Raw genomic sequence first — 22,394 nt, forward strand, 5'->3', positions numbered from 1 at the left:
GTAAAATATTTTCACAATATCAACTTTTTATAATATTTACTCTTATATAATTATAGATATTTAACATATAAAATGTGCTTGAAGATGCGTAATTTCATCATTGTTGCAATATTTGTGGAACAAAAGAAGTATGTTTCACCGATAAGGGATAAAAGTACCGTAATAAGTAAGTCCCGAATTATTTTGTTAACCTTACAAAAAGTAATATATGTAGAAAAATAATTAAGTTGAATTGAATTGATCTGTGAGAAGTATCAATTCATTTGGTCAAAAGAGTTTTTTTTCCTTACCTTAAAAAACCACAAGTACAAGATTACAACATTGATGAAGCTAAATAATCAAATAAATCAAAACGCCAAAAAAAAAAAAAAGACGGTTGTTTTTCCTCTTTTGGTAAAGGTTACATTTGTAAAAATTTTAAAACTTAATTGATAACATAATTCATTAACTTGTAACATTTAGGTGTAAAACACCCAATTTTCTCTCAATTATCTTGTACATGCACAAAAAAATCTAACCTTGTGTTACAACCTTCCAACAATCAAATCCTATCTCCTCCTAATTTTCCTCCATCGTTAATCTCCTTCTCTCCTACCTCCTCCTGCCAACAATGGGGAAGAGGGACCTTGAGACCGGCATAGGCGGTACATTCTACCACTACACACCACCACCGCCAACCATCCACCCGCCGCCTAGGGAACCATATCTTTCATGGCTAGTTCCTCTCATCTTCATAATCGACGTAGCTTTATTCGCCTTAACAATGTACGAAAACAATTGCCCTGAGACCCTTGTTGATGACCCTGATCACCAATGCATTTTTCAAGAAAAATTGGGCAGATTCTCCTTTGAGCCTCTTAACCGAAACCCTCTCCTTGGCCCTACTACCTCTACGTAAGTCTCTTCTTTTTCCTACTTATTATGATATCATGCATTTGATGAAATTTGCCATTATTATTTATGTATTACTATTTTTATTTCAACATATAGATAGCAAAGATAAAAAAAATTAAATGTTGGAATCTATTTTTTTTTTTTTATTTTAAATTGTTATTAAAAACTTCATTGCATCTCATTAAAGAGTTGATGGATATTTTGAAAGATTATCAATAATTTTCAACAACTTATTAAGATTGAAAAATAAAATAAAAAAATCTATGATTTAAATTTTTGGCCTTTATAAAAATTTGTTTGTTTGATAGATAAGAAATTACATTGTAACATGCCCACAAACATGTCCACAACATGATAGTGGTTGACATCCACATAAATTTCATGTATAATAGTAACATTTAACCTATAACTTCGTACCTGTATATAACTTTGTACACTAAACACCTAATGTTGGTGAAAACTTGATTCAGGCTGCAAAAAATGGGAGGCCTTCGGTTAGAGCTAGTATTACAAAATGGTGAATGGTGGAGATTATTTTCTTGCTTATGGCTTCATGCTGGAGCTGTACATTTGATAGCCAATATGATCAGCCTTCTTTTCATGGGCATTCGTGTTGAAGAAGAATTTGGATTTTGTAAGTGATTTACTATACTTCGTATGATTTTTATTTGCTCTAAATCACTTGAAACTATGAGCATGCCAAGGTAATTCTCAACTGATATAATCTCCTAGAACGCCCCGTTTGGTAAGCAGTAATAAAAGACGACAGTAACGAAAACAAGTTTGCTAGTAATTTTGTAAGGAAGGTTTCATAACAATGTAGGAGATACATGTAATATAAGTACTCTGGATTTAAAGGTAGATTGAAGCCGAATGAAAGAGGGAAAAAAAAAAACTCCTTATTCCTTATCTTAGTATCTTATACAGTAACAATGAACATATATACTTCTGTATAATTGCAGGGAGAGTAGGACCACTGTTCGTGCTATCTGGATTAGGAGGAAGTTTGATGTCTTGCCTGAATGCCCTCCGCCACCAAAAAATCGGGGTGGTTTCAGTTGGTGCCTCAGGCGCGCTTTTTGGACTTCTTGGTGCCATGCTTTCGGAGCTCATAACTAATTGGACTATTTACGCCAACAAGGTCACTTTGTCATTTCTTTTGTTTACTACTCCTTCCGTTTAATATTTATGTTTCATATTTCTTCTTTGCTGCTAGATAGGTGATCTTGATGATGAAGGTTTCATTTTGTTAGAAACAGAAAGTTTTTCGCTTTTTGATGTGATTAGAATTCTGACCAAAGCCACAAAAAGTTAACTCTTGGTTTATAATTTGCATGGAATCAAAAAAGGAACATTTCTGAGATTAAAATTATGATTTTTGTTGCAGTGTTCAGCAATTTCATCACTTATGGTGGTGATAGCCTTGAACTTGGCTGTAGGATTGATCCCAGGGGTGGACAGTTCAGCACATATAGGAGGTTTCATTTCGGGGTTTTTGCTGGGTTTTGTTCTTCTAATGCGGCCTCAATTCGGTCATGTTAACAGCAAATACCTTCCTCCTGGCTACAAACAGAAATCCAGGCACAAGTGTTACCAGTATTTCTTCCTCGTACTCGCTCTCATCGCCTTGATTATTCTGTAAGTTTTATGCAACAAAATCTCAACCCATTTCTCTCTTTCCCTATTTTTTTGCTTTTGTTGGGAAATGTAGATTAGTGACCTTTAAAGAGTAATTTACCTGTCTTAATCTTTGACTTCTGCAGGTATGTGTGTGGATTTACAGAGCTTTTTAAATCGATCGAGAGAGAAAAATCAGAATAGCTTTAGGTTAATAGACTAATTATGTTTTCGACAACATCCATGGGCAAAAAATTTCATCATCTTGTATCAGTGCTCTACACAGAAAATACTCGATGTGGATCACGAACAACCAAAGAAATCCAGCTTCGTGGAGCTTATATAAACCTTACTGCTAAGTTTGCCTGCATCATATGCACCAATGTGGTTTCTTTCTTCTCATGCCTTTTTTTATTGCCCTCTTTTAATCCTTTCTTTATCATTCTATTATGCTCATGTAATGGTTTCAGAAGCTTAAGTAGTACTTTGCATTTGTTACGTTATTTGTGCTTTTGTAGTTTATCATTGGTTGTTAGCAAGATGAACATAAAATTGTGTTAATTGTGTTCTGTACTTCTGTTCCTCTAAATATTCAGCTAATTAGTGTGTTAAGATAGTTGTAAAGATATCTATGTATGTATACAATGACTTCTATATGCTCTCCTTTATCAAGTACAAAGGTTCAATTACAGTCGAAAGCTGAGCAAAGTGCTTCATCAACTTTCCATAACATTACCAATCTACCTGTATATTCAGATGATATTATAACTAATACTATAGCCTATCTACATATTTTAAATGATGACATTCACTGATCTGCATATATCTCGCATGACTCTGACTTACCAAATATGTTGTAACGGTTGTTTGCTACGTTGTCATATGCAAAATCACGAATGAACCTGTGGAAGTTACCAAAAAATAGAAGCTAAAGGTCAAATTAGAGATTCGCCAAGCTGCAAATGAGAAGTATGGATTATTTAATTTCTTAAACAGGATCAAAAAAGAAAAGGTTACTCACAGAGGTACAAGATTTAGAAATAATGCCAACTGTGGGAATGGTAAATTGATGTATTCCATGATCTTTAATACAGCTTCAGACTTGATGTAAGATCTGCAGAAAATACACGTTTGATTTTAAAAATTTATTGGTTCTGAGTCTCTGAGACATAAACTCGATGAATGTTGGTAAAGATTATCATATGCAGCAAGCTAGCAACAATCACATTATCCTCAGTGTATGGTGATGCAAAGAGTGAATGACATGCAGTTAGACACTGAAAATTTCAAAAAATTGGTGAATTCAGTATAATTCATAACAGTGGATACTAAGAGAAAAGAAACTTCTGTAATTCTCATTGATTGTGCACATTACTCGCATAAATTTCCTACATGACTCGATACAGATTGGTTTCCTCTCAGTTCTCATACAGGTTTATGAATAGGCAGAGCAGTGAATTCTCGTTCTACATTCTACTCTAGAATAGTAGGCCAATAAACTCAAATGATCTCAACAAAAAACTAGTCCTTCAATCCAAACTAATGTACTTAAGCATTTAGCTTCTAAGGCTATATATAGCATACCTCTCTTTTTCAACCAGGACAACACTGGATATATCATCAGGATTTCTTCCTGATCTCCTTAGCAACATCTTTCCCGATTCACTTTGTAAAGCTTCGTATCTAATATTCCTGCAATATAGCATCATATAAATTTTTTTCTTTTATACAGACATGCATGTAAATAGAATATCGTACTAATAGAATACGGCCTATAAGCACAAGGCAAACATTCCTTCGCATTTCTTACAGACGTTCATTTAGCCATGTAATACAATCATATGACTTCCTTCTGATATTAAGTCACTGATATGATAACTTCATAAACGGAGGAAAAAAAGGTAGAGATCTTCGTGGAGAAAGGGAAGGAACCAACCTATTGCGATCATTGTCACGAACAAACTTCACACCACCATTACACAGATTGCAAACACCTGATACATGACACAATAGTTCAGATAATGCTCTTACATAATGCTTTCCAAATAAAGCAAAAACGATCAAATTCTCTAACATAACCAAGCCTACCTAATACAGTTATGTCTGCAAACAATCACAAAGGCATGCAAACACAATCACAATCAAGTAAAAGTGCAGCTCTTCCAAATGGACCAAGGCCTAAGCTGTAAATGATATACGAATTTAAGAATTGAAATTTTCACATTGTAATGAAAATTCAATTTCATCCATTCTGAAATTTTAAAAAATCCCAATCAATCAATGGTACAAAATTAAAAATCCACCAAAACCCTAAGATTGAATCAAAGCACAATCCAGTTGCCCTTTAAGCCATTAAAAGAGCTAAACAACGTTAATGTGAATCATCCACTTACAAAGATTATTCCCCGGATTTAGTTGTCACGTTACTAGTTCATATTACAATTAATTCTCATCACATAATTTCAAACCCACACATTAATAATTAATAACTAATTCATTAAAAAGAATTTCATCACCAAACTTTAATATCAACGAAAAAATTTAGAAATTTATATAACAAATCTTCAAAAAAAAAAAAAAAAAAAAAAAAAAAAAATTACCGTCATAGAGCATGATTGGGCGGGAGTCCTTGTCAAAGAAAGTAGAAGTGGCTTCCATCCAATCCGTTTTATCGCCGGAGACACGTGTCGCCGACATAGAAATTATCGGAATTCGACGGGGAACCGTCGCTGCTAAGCTTAATCCGCCCGCAAACATTGTCGCCATTTTGTCAATAAAAAAGAGAGCTTCTGTTTCTGTTACCGTTTTTGGTTGTTTAAGAGTTTGCTTCACTCTTTTACAAGAGAAAGGCGTGTGTGCAGGTGATCCACGTGGATATTTTGTCACCATTTACCTATTTTAAGGTGTATTCTGTTTATAGGTGGATGATTACACCGTATGATCGGGGTTATTTGGTTAGAGATTGTGTTTTGTTACGGTGTGGTCAGTTACAAAGAAAACGAGCTAAAGATATGTATTATAAGACGCATTTTAGTGATATGTATATAAAGTTTAGGAAAAATACACTTTAATAATCCTAACTATTGTCGATTTACTTCTAATAATCCCAACTAAGGTTTACATGGAAAAATACACTTTAATAATCCCAACTTTGCCCGTTTACTTTAAATAATCCTAACTATTGATTATTCTGCATTAATCTCAACCAAGGTTATCAGGATCGGGATCCTACTTTGAATCGGTGAGAGGAGTAGGATCGAATCGGCAAAATCGAATAGTGGAATCGTAAGATTCTACAAAATTGATAAAAATAGTAATAAAAGGGTTGTTACATAATTAGATAACAGTTTTTAAGCCATAAAAATGGTAAAATTTAAAGTTTTAGTAGTTGGATAGTAATTTTCTTAGCTTAGAGAAAAGTTTGATTACATTAGGCTCATTTTAATAAGTAAAAAGTAAGATCGTACGATCTTGACCAATCCTACTCGATTCTGACTGATCCTGCACGATTCTATCCGATCCTGTACAAACTAATAATAGTTTAAATGAAAAACAGGATCGTCTGATCCCACCCAATCCTGTACGATCCTGACCGATCCCGTGCGATCCTGACCGATCCTACAACGATCCTGCTTACTCTGCGATTCTGTATCCGATGCGAATCATTTGGCTAAAATGGGATCGTAGGATCGCACGATCCTACGATCCGGATCGCGATTTTGACAACGATGATCCCAACTTTAGCTTACGTTTTCTTTCTTCAATCTCGATTACCGGTTACTCGAAGAATACGTTAAAAAAAAATTAAAGCAAGTTGTTTGCCACGTGTTGGATGTTCAACAAATAAAAAAAATTAGTTAAAGTTTCTTTTTTTATAAAAAAAAAAAAAAAAAAAAAAAAAAAGAAAAAGGAAAAACTATCCCCTTCCCACCGGAACTCTAGACCCCACCCACACCTTTCCCCTTCATACTCAATAGTGATGCACTCTGACTAAGGTCCTGTTCACTTCACCTTAAAAAAATAATATTAAGTAAAAATAATTTCATTTCAGTAAAAATAACTTCAATTCAGTAAAAATAAGTTCAATTCAGTAAAATTCAGTAACTTTAAAGAAGAAATATAATAGAAATTCAGTAAAAATAATTTAATTTAGCAAAAATAATTTCAATTTAGTAAAATTAATTTCAGTTCAGTAAAAATAATTTCAGTTTAGAAAGAATAAGGTGAAGTGAATGGGGCCTAAGGCTCCAGGCCCCATGCATCACTACATTCTGAGCTGACCACCATCTTCCATGCTATATTGCCTTTGAAAACAAACACAATTAATTCATTCCTAGCTAGATCGATACTCATAGTGAGCTTCCCATAAGGGCCATAACTAAGAGGGTTTTATTTGGAAATAGTACAAAGACAACTAGTGTGTAGTTGCAGACTTAATGCGCTTTTGGTGGTGTGGGTTGGGGTAGAGGAGGGGTTTCGAGGGGAGGGAGGGGGGTTACGAGGAAGGTGGTGGCGGTTTTATTCGGCGATGTGGGTTGGGAAGGGAGGCAACTTCGGCGGTGGACAGAAGGAGGGGGTTGTAACTGGTAGTGCGACAAGGGAGGGGGGTGGTTAAGTGGGTGGGCTGGGAATGGGAGGCTGCCAGAGGTTAGGGCTGGGAAGGGGAGGCTGCTGCAGGTTAGGCTGGGGTTGGGTTTAATTATTTTTTTTTATTATTATTATTTTTTTTATTTAATTTAATTTTAAATTATATCTATTTTTTTATTTATTTTTGGACCAATCACAACTTGACACGTGTCAGGTAACCTGGAATATCAGGTCATTGACTTTTGTTGACCAGTTTGGGATTGAAGAAAGAAAACACAGGTAAAAGTTGGGATTATTTAAAGTAAATTGAGCAAAGTTGGGATTATTAAAGTGTATTTTGTCCCAAAAATCAGTTACCTGCTAAAAGGGGTTTTTTTTTTTTATTTTTCAAACGTCAGATGTCATCACATGATTCACCAAAGTTTTTTTCTTAAAAAAAAAAAATTAAATAAATAAAAAAAAAGACAAAAATCGATCCCAACCAACCCCCACCATTCCCAGCCAACCAACAGCTAACCGGCCGGCCACCTCCCTAACCCCCCGAAAATGGTCGGCCGGCCCTCCCAAACCCCAGAACACACACACCCGATCCACCCCAACCCCCTAAACCAATCTCCTCCCTTTCCTCCCCTTCGCCGGAAAACCAATTCAAACAAAAAAAAAACGCCCCTTCCTCCGCCACCAAAATCGCCCCTCCTCCCCATTTCGACCTTTTCGGCGGTGGGAGAAGGGAGGAGGGGCGGTTATGGCGGCGAATTCAAGTAGGGGGTCTGGTTTCGAGGGTTGTTGTGGGATAGGTTGGTGGTTTTTGGGGTCGGGGTGGGCTGGGTTAGTGGTTTCGGAGGTCGGGGGTGGGTTAGATGGGTGGTAGAGGGTCGCTGGCCGATTTTGGTGGTTAAAGGGGTTGGCCGGCCGGTTTTTGGGGTTATGGTTTGGTGCGTGGTGGGGGTTAGGTTGGCTGACTGGCTAGGTTTTGGGTTTTTTTTTATTTGTTTAATTTGGACCAATCACATTTTGACACGTGTCATGGTCACTAGTTATAACAGGTCATTGATCCATTGTTGACCGGTTGGGACCATTGGAGGCAAACTGACCTCATAGTTAGGATTATTAAAAAATAAACCTTAATTGGGATTATTAGAAGTGAATCGGCAATAGTTGGGATTATTAAATGTATTTTTCCTAAAGTTTAATTATTAGTTTATACTTGAGCATTTATGAGCAAACCTCGACAGCCCGACCCGAGCTCAAAATCTAAGGCTCAACAAGTTTTGAGCTCGAGTTCAGCCTAAGCTCACTGTTGTTCATTTTCTCAGCTCATTAACATCGTTAAGGTGAAAGTTCATTTTATTAATAGTATACAAGTAATGATTATAGTCAAGGCTTGTTTAGTTCACTTTTTTTTTTACTTATCTGATGTGATTTGGTCTAGTCTGAATTTATATGTACAATAGTCTATATGAAAAATAAAAAAAATATCTAGTGGGGTAAGAAAAAATGTGTATTTTATTAATGTATAATTTTCATATTTTCTTTTTCACTACGAAATTATAGATATTTAGTGATAAAAAATCTCACATAAAACAATGATCTGATCTGAACTTATTTTTTTTAAACTTATATTTTTTTAATCTAATATGTTTTGAACTTATTTTTCTAATCTGATGTGATCTAAACTTCTTTTTCTAAAGTAAGTAAAAATAACTTGAACTAAACAAGGCCGTAGACAAGTTAGATAATAAAAATTACAATACTTATAGAGAAAAGTGAGAAATGGGCCATAATCTTGAAGCCCAAAAAAAAAAAAAAAAAAAAATATTCCGATAAATGCTCACTTAAGCCAATGTCTTTACAGTAAACATCGTTTATAGCTTCCCAATACGAGAAGAAGGAGGTTGAGTCACCGGGCGTCAAATCTCGCCGGATTCTGGTCAAAAGAGAGAGAAAATGGCGTGGGTTAGCGATCAAATCGACGCTGTCAAATCCATTCAGATCAGACAACTTGTCCATCAAGCCGTCAGTCTTGGTTCGTCCTTTAGCCCCTTCTTCTTTTTCAATCCTCAATTTTAACCTATTATCGTTCATCGTTTGCTTAATTGATCGATTTTATTTTGGTGTTTGATTGTATACGACTGTTGCTCAATTGGTGTTTGCTCTTATTTTAGGGTTTTGGAATTATAGGTTATTATATGAGATTTTGTTATAATTGGTGTTAATTTGTTTGATTTCATGGAAATTTGATTTTTGTTTTTTTTAGGGTAATTGAGTCATGCTTGATTACAGCATTGAGAAAGTTCTGGGATTTTTTGTATCAAATTGGTCAATTTGTTACCAGGGAAGTTAAAAGATTTGTAATTCAAAGAAATACTCGTCGTTGAATTCAAAGGTCTTTTTTTTTTTTGAAAAGGGAGAAATTACAGTAATTAATAGAGTTCATGGCGTAGAGCCTTGTACAATCCGACAGATATATATTTTCCGCAATCTTAGTTACATTCACTAAGCTGCTTTCCTAAACTCACTTGAAAGAACATTAGAATGGAGGGTGCATCAATTTGGACATGGTGCCAGGAATGCAAAGTTAGGGGGGCGTTCAAAAATCTAAGTAGGCAAGACTTGGGCTACAGTGCATTCCCAAGCAAGAGAGGGCTTTGTTGGCAATGTCATGAGGTTGATCAAACTTCTTTTGTCCAAAGATAAATGTATTTCTCTGTTTCCAAAAAAACAAAAGGAAATTCCAGTGAAGGCCATTATAATCCAACGCGGGAGCAATAGTGCAATTTGAATTTTCTTAGTAGTTGGTTACAAATATGATTAGGAGATATATGAGGATTAAGATACTTAATATTTTATCTTATTTTGGGATATGATTATTAGTTATCTATCTTATTTTGTGCGATTTTTCACCCTAATATGGGTGCATATCAATAATGATTTTTATGACGAGAGATGATGATAAAAATTTCATTTGATGAGTTTTGGACACGGCTAAAATCGCGAAATGTCTGTGTCGTGTCGACACGGACACGGACACGTGTTCGACCCTGACCCTTCATTGTGCACTCGGACACTTTCATTAAGAGTGGAGAGGAAAAAAGAGGAGAAACATGAAAGAAGAACACATCTTGTTGAAGAGTACAATTGATATAGAGAAGATGGAGAGATGAAAATTGCCATTTATTAGGAGAATTTATCGAGGAAAGAACTAAAATAAAAAAAAATAGGGGTGGACGTAATGAAAAATTTAAAGCTTTTGTAATTTGCAATTTATTTATATAAATTTAAGTGATATATTGACGTGCCCCATACCCGTGTCCAAATATCGGAAAGAGTCCTCGTGTCCTAAAATATTGGGATTTGCCGGATCAGACACTTGGACATGTGCCCGTGTCCGACACCCATTCCCGAGTCCATGTAACATAGGGTTTAGGTTTAGGGAGTTAAACCAAACACAAAACTGCGACTTTTGTACATCTTGTTGACTGCGATTGACAAGAAACCCTCAATTGGGATCTATCCTTTCAATTTTTGTGTAATTCTTTAGTTCTTGCTAAAATTCGAAGATCCAATATTATTATAGTTTGCAAGAGATCCACATCACAACCTCCCTAAGGTTTGACTGACTTCCTAGGTGAAGATGGTGGTGAAGCTCGAAAATGTTTTAAAATTTGGTAGATTTTTTTTCTTAAAGGTGTTCAACTGAATAAATTTGCAATATAAGAATTTTATGCACAATGTGGAATTGTGTGATGATGAAAATGACAGAAGTAAAAATCTTTGACTGAATGCATTGTGTTGAATACTTGAATTATGTAGGGAGTAATTTTTTGTGACTTTGGCTAAGACATGTATAGTACGCTGCAAGATATAGCTGACATGAAAGCATGTAAAAGTTAATTGACAGCGTCAATTGAATTAACGAATACTCCATAGTATTTCATAATATTATTTACTGATGTGTGCTTTCTTATGTGATGTAGGTTTTAATTTGGTAATTAATATTTGCCTTACTGTCACGCAGGGATGATTGTTACCTCTGCACTAATAATATGGAAGGCGTTGATGTGCTTTACTGGTAGTGAATCTCCTGTCGTCGTTGTCCTTTCTGGAAGCATGGAACCTGGTTTCAAGAGGGTGAGTCATGCCTGATTATGAGTTTCCATGGTTAAGCATTTCATAGGTATATACAGGTTAATAGATAGTAAAGGTAGTCAAAGTTTGATTTACTTTGACTACCTTTAGAGGCATATACAGATTAATAGATTTTCTATCGATTACAATGTATGTTTGGGATGGTTTTTTTTTTTTTTTTTTTTTTTTTTTTTTTTTTTTTTTTTTTTTTTTTTGCGGCTGAATAGAATGGTTTGCTTATTTCCTCTTTACTTTTCATTTTAATTTTTATTTTGTATTTTTTTTTTTTTTTATTGTGAGTAACAATTGTTTAAAATGCCTTAGGCTTACATGGTGATCATTTGTCTAAATTTATGTCATTGCTCATCTGATTGATTTAGCAAGACAACTAAGAACTAAGACATAATTGTGCTCATTCATTTAGTCACCTTGGTCGAACATGTTTCACACATTTTTTGCCACTTTATGTTTTTTACTCCAATTAAATGACTGATAAATTGCTTTTCTTCAGATAAATGCCTAACTTGATGTTATTCTGTTGTGACAGGGAGATATATTGTTTTTACATATGAGCAAGGAACCTATTCGTGCTGGGGAAATAGTTGTGTTTAACGTTGATGTAAGTACTATTTTGCTTTTTTTGGCTTTAAATGTTATAGTTTTATATGAGTTAATAAAAATTAGAACTTGCTAACTAATTAGGATTAAATCTGTATTTATAGCTTTGTTTTGAATGAGATCTGCACCCAGATTGGTTAAATTTTAAACAACGCTTTTTTTTTTTTTCTTTTTTTTCTTTTCTTGGTAATTATATGGCTTTAATTACTCTACAATATGTTTGTATGACTGATTAGGAGCGCAAGATTTTCTTTGTATGGCTGATTGCTATAACATAATTGTCTTACTGCTTGTTATTGGAGACATTTTATTACAGCCTTTTGTTTATCTTTGGTTTGTAAAGATCTGTGCATAATTGGTTGTTACCAGGCTTCTGCCGTTTGCCTTGCTTATCAACCAATATAAAGTTATTTGCTACTTCTTTGCAGGGCCGTGAAATTCCAATTGTCCATCGAGTTATCAAGGTATGTCGCACATACTAATTACTATCTCTTTTAGAAGGTTATAGATAAGTAGTTAAAAATTCCAGCTTGCAAAGTCTATGATTTGGTTGTTCTGAATTCAGTTGGCCGTGTGAGCATTTTAGGATTGAAATGAATGAATCAAAATTTGAGTCTTGTGTTTACTTTACATTTTAGAGTTGAAATAGATTATTCTGATTACATGCACCAAATGCAGCTTTGTAAAGCTTAGTTAATGTTACTTGGAAATCATCCTCTTTGTGTTTTGGGGTTGGTATGAAAACAAAATACTGCATTTATGCATAAAATTGATGAAGTTTATCTCCAAGATAAAGTGATAGAATTATCAGCCACATGTTCTTAATCTTCTGGTGATAGATCTGAAGAACTGCATTAATCCTTTGATAATATCGGATGCAATTCAATGAGTAGAATTCTTTAACTTTTATGTTTCAACATATGGTTATTTACTGTTATCAATCTATGACAGGTTCACGAGCGAAAAGATACTGGCGAAGTTGACGTCCTTACAAAAGGTACTATCATATCTTAATTTAAACTTTCTGTTTCAGTTGTTGGGTGGTAGCATTACCCATTTTGGTAATGTAGGCCTTGATTGGCTGGGTTTGTCACTCTATGGCTATTGGCACTCTTTTTCTCATGCCATGACTTGCTGTGTTCTTCTTCCGGTCTCCCTCTGACTTCATCTTTCGATGCCATTTTCAGGTGACAACAATTATGGCGATGACAGGCTTTTGTATGCTCATGGTCAACAGTGGCTGCAACGACACCATATAATGGGCAGAGCTGTAGGGTAAGCCTTTGCTACCTTTTTGCTTGTGAACTTGCCGTAAATGATCAGTCTTTTGGCCATACCAGTATTGTCAAGCATTACTATAGAATGTAACCAATTGCACTTTTGGGCTTTCTCATCACGTAGATGTCTTGCTATATTTTTGATGTTACAGTAATATGTGTTTCTGCTTCTAACGGTTTATATTTGTTTTTTTTTCCCCCCAATATCCATACTTTAGATTCCTACCATATGTTGGCTGGGTTACAATCATCATGACTGAAAAGCCAGTGATCAAGGTAAGAAATCCTGAATTCATGTAAAAGTTTCTACCAAATTTTAACTTAAGAGTTTCATTGTTGTGTAATGTCGGTTAAGTTGTCTTTTTTAACCCTTGTTATTTCTTAAATCTCAATTGTTGTACGTTGGGTTAGGACTCTTAGGAGTGGTGCTGGACCGTTGTTATAGATGATGAGTGGTAAGAGTGAAGTTGAAATCATTGATTTACAAATAGTGGATGGGTGGGGGGAATGGGAGGTTCAAATTGTTTTGTTTAATTGAGTTATCACGCACTTTTAATACAGATGTAGATTTCATTTCCAACTTAAATTAAACACTTTTAACAATTTGTAACGAAATTTCTTCTTCGTTTTCCTCTTGTATTTGCTTTTATTATTCTCGGCCCTTTTCTCATGTGACCAATTGCCCCCTTGTACCTTACTTTTAGTAGTTTAAGAAGGCATGAAAAAGCAAACGGGGCTAATTCTTACTGGCATGTTCATGGGATTAATTCAATACTCGTGTACACGTTATTTAGTTTCTCTTTTCACAAGATATCTTAATTTGCGTATAATTCAATTAATTATTTAACAGTTTATCTTCATTTTCAGACTTTTAGAGTAACAACCATTTTTTGTTTCTTGTTGCAGTATATATTGATAGGTGCCCTGGGTTTACTTGTCATTACTTCAAAGGACTAGCTGGTGCCAAGAACGACGTGTTTTGTGACTTAGCAACATTTATTTAGTCCTTAATGCCTCATGTATCAGTTATTCGGAAACTAAAATTCAAAAGTTTACATGGAGATTTTGGCCAAAATGTATTGATGTTGTAGACATGATACAATGATGATATAAATTGACACAAGTTTAGCTACTCCCTCCCTTGTGTGCGAAGTTTAAGGCAAAAGAGTAAAGTAATATATAAACGGGTATGGTTAGGAATAAAAAATTTGAAAAAAATAAGAGAGAAATATGATTGGGGACCACTAGGTATAATGTGAGAGAGCGAAAATTGATAGGGAAATTCTTAATGGTGACCCCTAAGTTTTGCTACACATAAATGGTAATCCTCTTGAAATTGAATTATACAAAATGATCTTGTTTTAGAATTTTATCTATACAAAATGACCTTGTTTTAGAATTTTATCCCACTAATAACCTTATATTATTAAATAGTCAATTAAAATTAACTATGGTTTTACACTTGAAAAAATTAATAACCACCAACCGTCCACACCACCATCTCCACCCTTATCCCCTCCCCTTTCACTGCCGGCGACCCGAACTACCTGACCACCTTTAGGTCGTCAATTAAACTCTGTATATTCTTGTATTTCGGATTTTGATACTAGTTCAGTTTGCTTATGAAATTACGGGTTAATAATGATAGAGATAAATTTGATTAACTTAAATAATCCTATTTTATTATGATTAATTAATTGATTCTTTTCTGTCAAGTAATTTTTATATAACCCTAATTGTATCTGATCACTGATTATAAAATCAATTATAATTATCTCAATCATTTTTTTTTGTTTGACTTTAATTTATGATATTAATTGAAGGAGGGAATCAATCAATTTTTACAGTACTAATTCAAACATATAGAAATTCAGGTATTTACGTTTGACACTATAAATATCCTCTAATTAATCATTTGTGGGCTGTTTTATATATGCATTATTATCTGTCCATGTTTTGCTTAATTGAGATTTGTCGAACAACAATTTGCCTTTTGATTCGAAAAGTGTGCTCATATTTATTGTTTTGCTTATGCCATTTCCTCTGTCCCTAATTTGTGGTCAATCAAAATAATTTTATAATAATTCTATAATCATGGAAGTTTGGGGAAAGGAAATATGTTCACAACATCCTCTCATTTTTTCCTTTTAGATGTATGGATTGGAGTTCCTCGAAACATTCAAAACCATGTACGAGTACCGAGTACATTCTTTATAAATTAAAGATATTGATGATCAAAAGTACTCTGTACATTTACAACTTGAACCATGTCCATCACACTTCTATCTGTTCAACTTCCCTTCGGAAATTGTGTTTGCTTATCAAAAAAACTGCAGCTATGCTCCTAATTTGGCGTATCTGAGTTGGATAACATAGCATACAATTACTCTATCTCATTAATTCCTTGTCTTGTGAAAGCAGATCAAACCATTAATGATGTCTTAATACATGAAGATATTCTGGTTTCTTTCATCAGACCCTTGTCTTGTGTTAAGCATTTATCTTTGTTTGGCTGTATCCTGACCTGTTTTATGGAGGTATGTATGTCTAATCTCTAATTCTATTATTGGCTACATTTCTGACTTCCTTCTTTTTTTGGTTTCATTTCTGCCTGTATTCTGACCTGTTTTATCTATCCTACTCTATAATACTTTGGACTTCCTTCATTTTTTTACTTGCTATATTTCTGTTTTTCATACTGGTCGATGCATAAGGCGGACCTAGATGGGTGCCTGGGTGGCACCGGTCCCACCAAAAATATTTTTGTTTCCTTTATTTTGGTTTAAAATTCAATTATATTGATTATATAAAAGACTATGTCTGCATAATTATTCACTAAGTGCCCCTCCAAACTTAGTATCTTAGATTCGCCTCTATACCATTTAAATCTTTTTAGTTATATGTTTGTGATCACAATGGCGCTAGAGAACGTGTCATAAATTTCTAATATATTCTCATACACACAATTTATTTTTTTTTTTTTTTTAAAAAGTGTACTTTACTTAAATAGTCAAATTTAGTTAGTGATGAGCTAAAAAAGTCAAACCGTGTCAAGTATTTTGAATTGTAGTACTACCTCTGTTAATTGTTATCTACAACATTAGGGTATTATTTGTGAGATATTAAAAATTCTAAAGTTGCATATAACAATCAATAAAGGTAGTATTTCATAATCAAACATCTATAATAGTACTCTTATGGTATCAATTTCCATACTCTCTTCGTTTCTTTTTATTCACAATTAGTGCCATAGAAAAAAGTTTAAATATTTTTAAAATGACCTTGAGTGACTATAGTTGTAACAGTTTGACTTTTACACTATTCATGTGTTTTACTTTGACTAGCTTTAATGATTTATACTTAAACAAAAATATAGTCATGTGAGATCTTGTTAAATTCGTCTCGATTTATACTATTTTAATATCAAATGTTTATAATCTTAATATATTGGTAATTAGAGATATTAACGATTGAAATCATAATGATGTATTGGTGTTTGAACATGACTCATTGACAAAGCAAGCCGATAATCGAGCTTGTTCACAAGTGGCTTATGAACATGTCAGCTCATTTGCAACCCTCAAACCGCTAGCCCCACATTAACAGAGACTAAAATGACTTGACTCAAAACCAACCCGTGCACGATGCACCCAATTTGACAATTCTATCGGACCCCGACTAACACACAATTTTCTTTTGGCCCAATGGATAGGTTTCGGGTCAAGTCCACTTTCCCATTCCTCTTCCCTGGTTTATTTTTCCCTCAACAACTTCAAACTCCCATACTTTCATTTTCATCACTGAACCCAGAAAAACTGCGCATAAATACAAATTCAAACGTCAATGTTTCCAACACTCAAGATTCACTTCTTCAACTCTAACACACTTCTCCTTTTAATCTCTCTCTCATGTCCAAAAGACTGCTTTCTCTCATCAAACCTCGCCAAAACCCCAACTCAAAACCAGCAAAAATACCCCATTATGAACCCCATATCAAGAAATTGGCCAATGAAGCATGCAATTTACTCAGAACCCACCAAAATTGGGACAAATTTCTCGAACCCCAGCTCGCTGAAGAATCAATTGAAGCTTCAGAAATTGCCCATCTTGTTTTTGATAGAATTGGTGATGTTGGCTTGGGGTTGAAGTTTTATGAATGGTTTACTAATCGAAAATATTGCTCTCCTCTTGATGGGTATGCGTTTTCTTCCCTTCTTAAGCTCTTAGGAAGTAATAGGGTATTTGATGAGGTTGAAAATGTGTTAATTTGCATGAAAAATGATGGTATTTTGCCTACTATTGATGCTTTTGATGTGTTAATTCGAGCTTATTCTGATTCTGGGTTAGTTGATAAAGCTAGGGAATTGTATAGATTAGTGAATGATAAGTTTGATTGTATGCCTAGTGTTTATGCTTGCAATTCATTGCTTAATGGTTTGGTGAAGTGTCGTCGTATGGAGGTTGCACTAGTGGTGTATGATGAAATGCTTAAGAGAGATGGCGGTGGTGGTGGTGGGAGGTGTTGTTTCGATAACTATAGTACGAGTATCATGGTGAGGGGTTTGTGCGAGCGAGGGAAAGTTGATGAGGGAAGGAAATTGATTGAGGATAGGTGGGGAAAGGATTGTGTGCCGAATGTTGTGTTTTATAATACTCTTATTGATGGGTACTGCAAGAGAGGTGAGATTGCGAGGGCGAATTGTCTTTTGCTAGAGATGAAGTTGAAAGGGTTTTTACCTACTGTAGAGACATATGGAGCTATGATAAATGGACTTTGCAGAGAAGGGAAGTTTGAAGAGGTTGATAAACTATTGGAGGAGATGAAGATGAGGGGTTTGACAGTCAATGTTCAGATTCATAATAATATAATTGATTTCCGGTATAAACATGGTTGTTCAGTGGAACCTTACGACATGGTTAGAAGAATGAAGGAGAGTTACTGTAAGCCAGATATTATGACATATAACATTCTAATTTCTGGTTTATGTAACAACGGGAATGTGAAGGAAGCTAATGCATTTCTAGAGCAGGCCAGAAAAAGGGGTTTGACACCTGATCAATATAGTTATACTCCTTTCGTTCATTTCTATTGCAAACAAGGTGACCCTGATAGGGCTTCCAGTTTGCTCATTGAAATGACAGAGAGAGGTCATAAACCTGATATGGTTACTTATGGAGCACTTGTGCATGGACTTGTTGTTCGTGGTGAGATTGAAGCTGCATCAAACATTCGAAAGCAAATGATTGAGAGGGGAGTTATCCCTGATGCTGGAATTTACAATGTTCTTATGAGTGGATTATTCAGAAAAGGGATGCTTTCAGCTGCAAAACAGTTGCTTTGTGAGATGCTTGACCATAAAGTACATCCTGATGCATTTGTTTACACTACATTGGTTGACGGATTTTCCAGAAATGGTAATCTAGATGAAGCGAAGAAGATTTTTGAACTTGCTGTTGAAAAAGATTTAGATCCTGGTGTTGTGGGATACAATGCCATGATTAAGTCATACAGCAGACTGGGGAGGATGAATGATGCAATGCTCTGTTTCCAGAAAATGACTCAGAGACACCTCTCTCCTGATGAATTCACCTATTCAACATTAATAGATGGTTATGTCAAGCAACATGACCTTAGTAATGCATTAAGGATGTTTAGAAAGATGGTAGAAAAGAAACTTAAACCAAATGTCGTCACTTATACGTCTCTTATTAATGGGTATTGTCGCCAAGGAGATACATTTGGAGCTGAGAAAATTTTCAAGGAGATGCTATGTCATGGTTTGATGCCTAATGTAATTACATATAGCATACTTATTGGTGGATTTTGCAAAGAGGGCAACCTTGTAAAAGCAGCATCCACATTTGAAGGAATGCTGATGAGTAAATGCACCCCAAACAATGTTACATTTAACTATCTAGTTAATGGATTTACCAATATTGTGCCTGCTGCAATAGCTGAGAAGGAATATGATACTGAAAAGCATGAAAATTCAATCTTTCTGAACCTCTTCAAAAGAATGCTTTCTGATAATTTGTCTCCCAGAAAGTCGGTATATAATTGCATTCTCATCTATCTTTGTCAGCACAGAATGCTCACAACTGCTTTGCAGCTGATACAAAGAATTATGAATAGGAATATCCTTGACGAATCATTTACTTTTGTTGCCTTGCTCCATGGTCTTTGCTTGGAAGGAAGATCAAGGGAATGGAGAAATTTGATCACGTTTAGTTTGAATGAGCAGGAGATCTATATTGCTTTAAGATACTCAAAGTTGTTGGATATGTATCTCCCCAAAGGAACATCATCTGATGTTTCATTCATTTTGCATCTGTTACTTGAAAATTGCAAGTTTAACGGCCATGAAGCAGAACATCGTACAGCTTCTGCGAGATAATGGGAAGTTTTGCATCAGTTGGTTGACGATTGCAAGTTTACCAGCCATGAAGCTGAACACCATACAGCGTCTGTATGATAATGGGGAGGGAACTTTAACTCTGTACAGACCAAGAAATGACTATACTCTTGGGTTCAGTTGATTGGTAGTGCTTAAAATTTCATCAGTGGGTTTTCATATTGATAAAGTCTTCATGAACCTGATAAATTGGTGGTTTATTAATGGTTGAAGACTTAAAGGAGAGACATATTGGAGGAATCGTGTATATATTTGGTCCCAAGAGCACCGTGATCTGTCCTCTTCTGACTGTTGTGGCTTTTGGTATGTTTTGAAATCCTATTGCTTATTCAACTTTGTCTGTTGCCAACTTTTCTTCAACCATGTGCCTTTTTTTTTGTTTTTATATATAATATTTTTTTTATAGATGCATGGATTTTTTAGTTATCAAATTAATTTGTTCGGTGTTTTTATGTGTTTCCTCCTGGGCCCTAGTCAAGTGTTTCCTTGTTGTTTCCCACCCCCAACGCCACACTATCTGTTAAAAAAAAATATATATGTTGAAGAAGATGATTAGAGGAAAACTTTAGAGCTATGATGGATGTTTACTGGACTGTCTGGTGGTATCTTGAAAAGAATTTAACACTGGTTTTGGGGGCTGAGATTTTCTGGGGTCATGGAGCACCTGATTTTAGAGATGATTGATCATGACTACTTTTGAAGTCTTAACTAGCAAAATTTTCTTGTTCTCTGCATATTGTATGCAACTGGCATCATATCATAGCCTTTAGATGATAATTCTGGTGAGTGCTTTCAATTTGGTTCTTCATATGTAAAACAAAATTGAAGAGTTGAAGGGGCCATTAGAGAGACAATAATATCTTGGAATTGAGGTCCAAGAATGTTTTCACAAAACTGAGTAGATTCGTATCTAATGTAGTAATGATTTTCTTTCTTTCTAACCAAGAGTTTCAAGTATGTTATTCCCTGTCGGAGCTGGAATAACAAGCTCACTTTGTATAGAATCCTACACTAAAAAGTTACTATGAAAGTATAATCTTTGACCTTTCAATGAGAGATAATAGATGAACTTCTGGCAGGTTTTCTTTATGATTTGCTTGCTTACTGTTTGATAGAAGCACGAACCTGGATTGTATTTACTTTGAAGCATATGAATGATACATCTGAAATTAATGTTACTTTATTGGTTTGTATATTCTAGCATTTTTCTAACCAAAATTTCACTTATAAAACATGACCAAGTAGGCTGCTAACTACACTCTCCCTCATCCCTTTTTTTAGGTGCTGATCAACTATGTAACTCACACCACATCATGATGAGTTGGTGTAACATACTTTTACCGTACAAGACATGGTAAAACTCTTGATTCTGGTTGGAATGACAAACTAAAATATGCCTTGGTGCAATTGCCATGTTGTAATCTTTGATCAATTGTCTTCTTTTCACATACATTACTATTCTTTGGGTTGGGGGTCAGGTTGCTTTTTGTAATTTCACTTGCAAGTTTTCACTTCATTTTTTTTAAGTTTGGGAGTATTGTGTGTAAAAGAGAAGGATGTATTAGTGTGATAACCATATCAATTTATTAGTAGAAGCTGACTACAATTTTCTGTCATTGTTTAGGTTAATTCCATATTGGCATCCTTGGTTTCACTTCAGAAAACTGCCTTAGCAATCCGGTAAACTGCATGGTCTTTTTTTTTTTTTTTATTTTTTTTTTTTTTTGACACAAACTGCATGGTCTGTACGAGGTGAATCAGTGCTGAGACAATAATGCATTGTTTCAGTCACATAATATTCCTGTGAAGTGTTAACTTTTTCCTTTTGGTATGAATACAACCATACAGTTAACATGTGCATGAAAAATTGCTACTGAAGTACATTGCCTGTTCAAGCGTGACTTGCCCACAGCTATCTGAGTATGTTGCAGTATAACAAGACGCAAGATTTTGTTTGAACATTGTCCCTGTTTTTCAGGCACCAAATAATGGTTACTTCACCTACTTGTGGTTTTCATGTGTCTTGTGCAAACTCATTGCTTTCACTGATTCAAGGAAGAGAGGTGTATTGCTTACAGTAGCTGAAAACAACTCTGTTAGGCTCAAATCACAGGTGAAGGGTAAGAAACGGCATACCTACATCCTGAAGTAGCTGGCTGCCCTTCTCCAAGGGTTCTGAACGACACTCCTCGTTACGTATTAATCAAACACATTTGAAGCCTTGAGCTGTTCACTCAGTTCTTTTTCCTCTCCTTTTCTTGAATATGCAAATTCTGTTCCTAGGATGGACAATTGTAAATTAGCCTATCAAGTCAGATGTTTGACAGAAGTGTATACTTAGTTTGAACAGATTTTTGGGAATGCTCAAGTCTGTTAAACTTCCTACAATGGACCTCAATTCTCTCCACCATTTGAGAGTTAGATGATGATTAGTTTAAATTGAAGTAAATTTTACATTCAACTTTTACCATTATTACCTACCATTATTCATACTTCTGAATCATTTTTTGCCATAATATATTAAAAAATAAGGGAATTATGGTTGTGCAAAAATTAGTCAAATCCTCTCTTGAAGAAGTGAGGGTTTGGATGCAGGAAACTCCTCCGGCTGCTGCTTCTGTTGTTAGTGCAGACAATGTGGCCTTTTTTGATTTATAGTACTACTGCTAGCTGCTGCAGTCTCCGTCAAAAAAATAAAAATAAAAAGAAATATTGATGGTTAAAGATGTGCACTGGCAAGAGTATTTAATAAAATCATATTATGTATTCAATAAGCAATTTGAAAATGCAAGAAACCTAAAAGTTCGCAAATTTGAAAATTATTATAAATAATATACGATTATAAAATCTATTTAGTGGT

General features: G+C 34.8%; 4 protein-coding genes across 9 annotated transcripts; 3 read left to right on the plus strand and 1 right to left on the minus strand.

Annotated features, from left to right (window-relative positions):
- The first annotated feature begins 260 nt into the window (after nucleotides 1-260).
- On the plus strand, nucleotides 261-2,715 carry LOC110698970 (RHOMBOID-like protein 5). The gene is made up of 5 exons (XM_021876474.1): nucleotides 261-894; nucleotides 1,365-1,528; nucleotides 1,857-2,035; nucleotides 2,282-2,532; nucleotides 2,658-2,715. Exons 1-5 carry the CDS (start codon nucleotides 611-613, stop codon nucleotides 2,713-2,715), a joined length of 936 nt encoding a protein of 311 aa, XP_021732166.1. The 5' UTR covers nucleotides 261-610.
- A 416-nt stretch (nucleotides 2,716-3,131) lies between these two features.
- On the minus strand, nucleotides 3,132-5,337 carry LOC110698663 (DCC family protein At1g52590, chloroplastic). Of its 2 annotated transcripts, none has more exons than XM_021876155.1 (5): nucleotides 5,112-5,337; nucleotides 4,448-4,505; nucleotides 4,096-4,194; nucleotides 3,533-3,625; nucleotides 3,132-3,413 (listed from the first exon to the last, which is right to left on the minus strand). In XM_021876155.1, exons 1-5 carry the CDS (start codon nucleotides 5,275-5,277, stop codon nucleotides 3,320-3,322), a joined length of 510 nt encoding a protein of 169 aa, XP_021731847.1. In that variant the 5' UTR covers nucleotides 5,278-5,337; the 3' UTR covers nucleotides 3,132-3,319. The 2 variants fall into 2 exon arrangements, with proteins under 2 accessions (XP_021731847.1, XP_021731846.1); XM_021876154.1 differs by having other exon boundaries at nucleotides 4,096-4,203; nucleotides 5,112-5,334.
- Nucleotides 5,338-8,896: 3,559 nt separating this feature from the next.
- Nucleotides 8,897-14,253, plus strand: LOC110698664 (signal peptidase complex catalytic subunit SEC11A). Its single transcript, XM_021876156.1, has 8 exons — nucleotides 8,897-9,124; nucleotides 11,117-11,229; nucleotides 11,774-11,845; nucleotides 12,273-12,308; nucleotides 12,796-12,841; nucleotides 13,032-13,119; nucleotides 13,340-13,397; nucleotides 14,028-14,253. The coding sequence occupies exons 1-8, from the start codon at nucleotides 9,046-9,048 to the stop codon at nucleotides 14,076-14,078; spliced, it is 543 nt and encodes a 180-aa protein (XP_021731848.1). The 5' UTR covers nucleotides 8,897-9,045; the 3' UTR covers nucleotides 14,079-14,253.
- A 2,443-nt stretch (nucleotides 14,254-16,696) lies between these two features.
- Nucleotides 16,697-21,941, plus strand: LOC110698665 (pentatricopeptide repeat-containing protein At1g52620-like). 5 transcript variants are annotated; one of them, XM_021876159.1, is made up of 4 exons: nucleotides 16,697-19,837; nucleotides 20,816-20,888; nucleotides 21,159-21,214; nucleotides 21,383-21,941. In XM_021876159.1, exon 1 carries the CDS (start codon nucleotides 17,030-17,032, stop codon nucleotides 19,514-19,516), a length of 2,487 nt encoding a protein of 828 aa, XP_021731851.1. In that variant the 5' UTR covers nucleotides 16,697-17,029; the 3' UTR covers nucleotides 19,517-19,837; nucleotides 20,816-20,888; nucleotides 21,159-21,214; nucleotides 21,383-21,941. The 5 variants fall into 5 exon arrangements, with proteins under 5 accessions (XP_021731851.1, XP_021731852.1, XP_021731849.1 ...); XM_021876160.1 differs by having other exon boundaries at nucleotides 21,513-21,941; XM_021876157.1 differs by having other exon boundaries at nucleotides 21,159-21,941.
- Nucleotides 21,942-22,394: the final 453 nt, after the last annotated feature.

Source organism: Chenopodium quinoa, unplaced genomic scaffold, assembly GCF_001683475.1.
Source record: "Chenopodium quinoa cultivar QQ74 unplaced genomic scaffold, ASM168347v1, whole genome shotgun sequence".
Classification (NCBI taxonomy): Eukaryota; Viridiplantae; Streptophyta; class Magnoliopsida; order Caryophyllales; family Amaranthaceae; genus Chenopodium; species Chenopodium quinoa.

Coding starts and splice junctions, on each gene's coding strand:
- LOC110698664 (XM_021876156.1), top strand. CDS start 9,046: ATGGCGTGGGTTAGCGATCAAATCGACGCTGTCAAATCCATTCAGATC. Junction 11,230..11,773: donor TGGAACCTGGTTTCAAGAGG/GTGAGTCATGCC, acceptor CTGTTGTGACAG/GGAGATATATTGTTTTTACA. Junction 13,398..14,027: donor CTGAAAAGCCAGTGATCAAG/GTAAGAAATCCT, acceptor TTCTTGTTGCAG/TATATATTGATAGGTGCCCT.
- LOC110698665 (XM_021876157.1), top strand. CDS start 17,030: ATGTCCAAAAGACTGCTTTCTCTCATCAAACCTCGCCAAAACCCCAAC.
- LOC110698663 (XM_021876154.1), bottom strand. CDS start 5,277: ATGGCGACAATGTTTGCGGGCGGATTAAGCTTAGCAGCGACGGTTCCC. Junction 4,506..5,111: donor CCCAATCATGCTCTATGACG/GTAATTTTTTTT, acceptor GTCATGTATCAG/GTGTTTGCAATCTGTGTAAT. Junction 3,626..4,095: donor GTCCTGGTTGAAAAAGAGAG/GTATGCTATATA, acceptor TATTTTCTGCAG/ATCTTACATCAAGTCTGAAG.
- LOC110698970 (XM_021876474.1), top strand. CDS start 611: ATGGGGAAGAGGGACCTTGAGACCGGCATAGGCGGTACATTCTACCAC. Junction 2,036..2,281: donor GGACTATTTACGCCAACAAG/GTCACTTTGTCA, acceptor TTTTTGTTGCAG/TGTTCAGCAATTTCATCACT. Junction 2,533..2,657: donor CTCATCGCCTTGATTATTCT/GTAAGTTTTATG, acceptor TGACTTCTGCAG/GTATGTGTGTGGATTTACAG.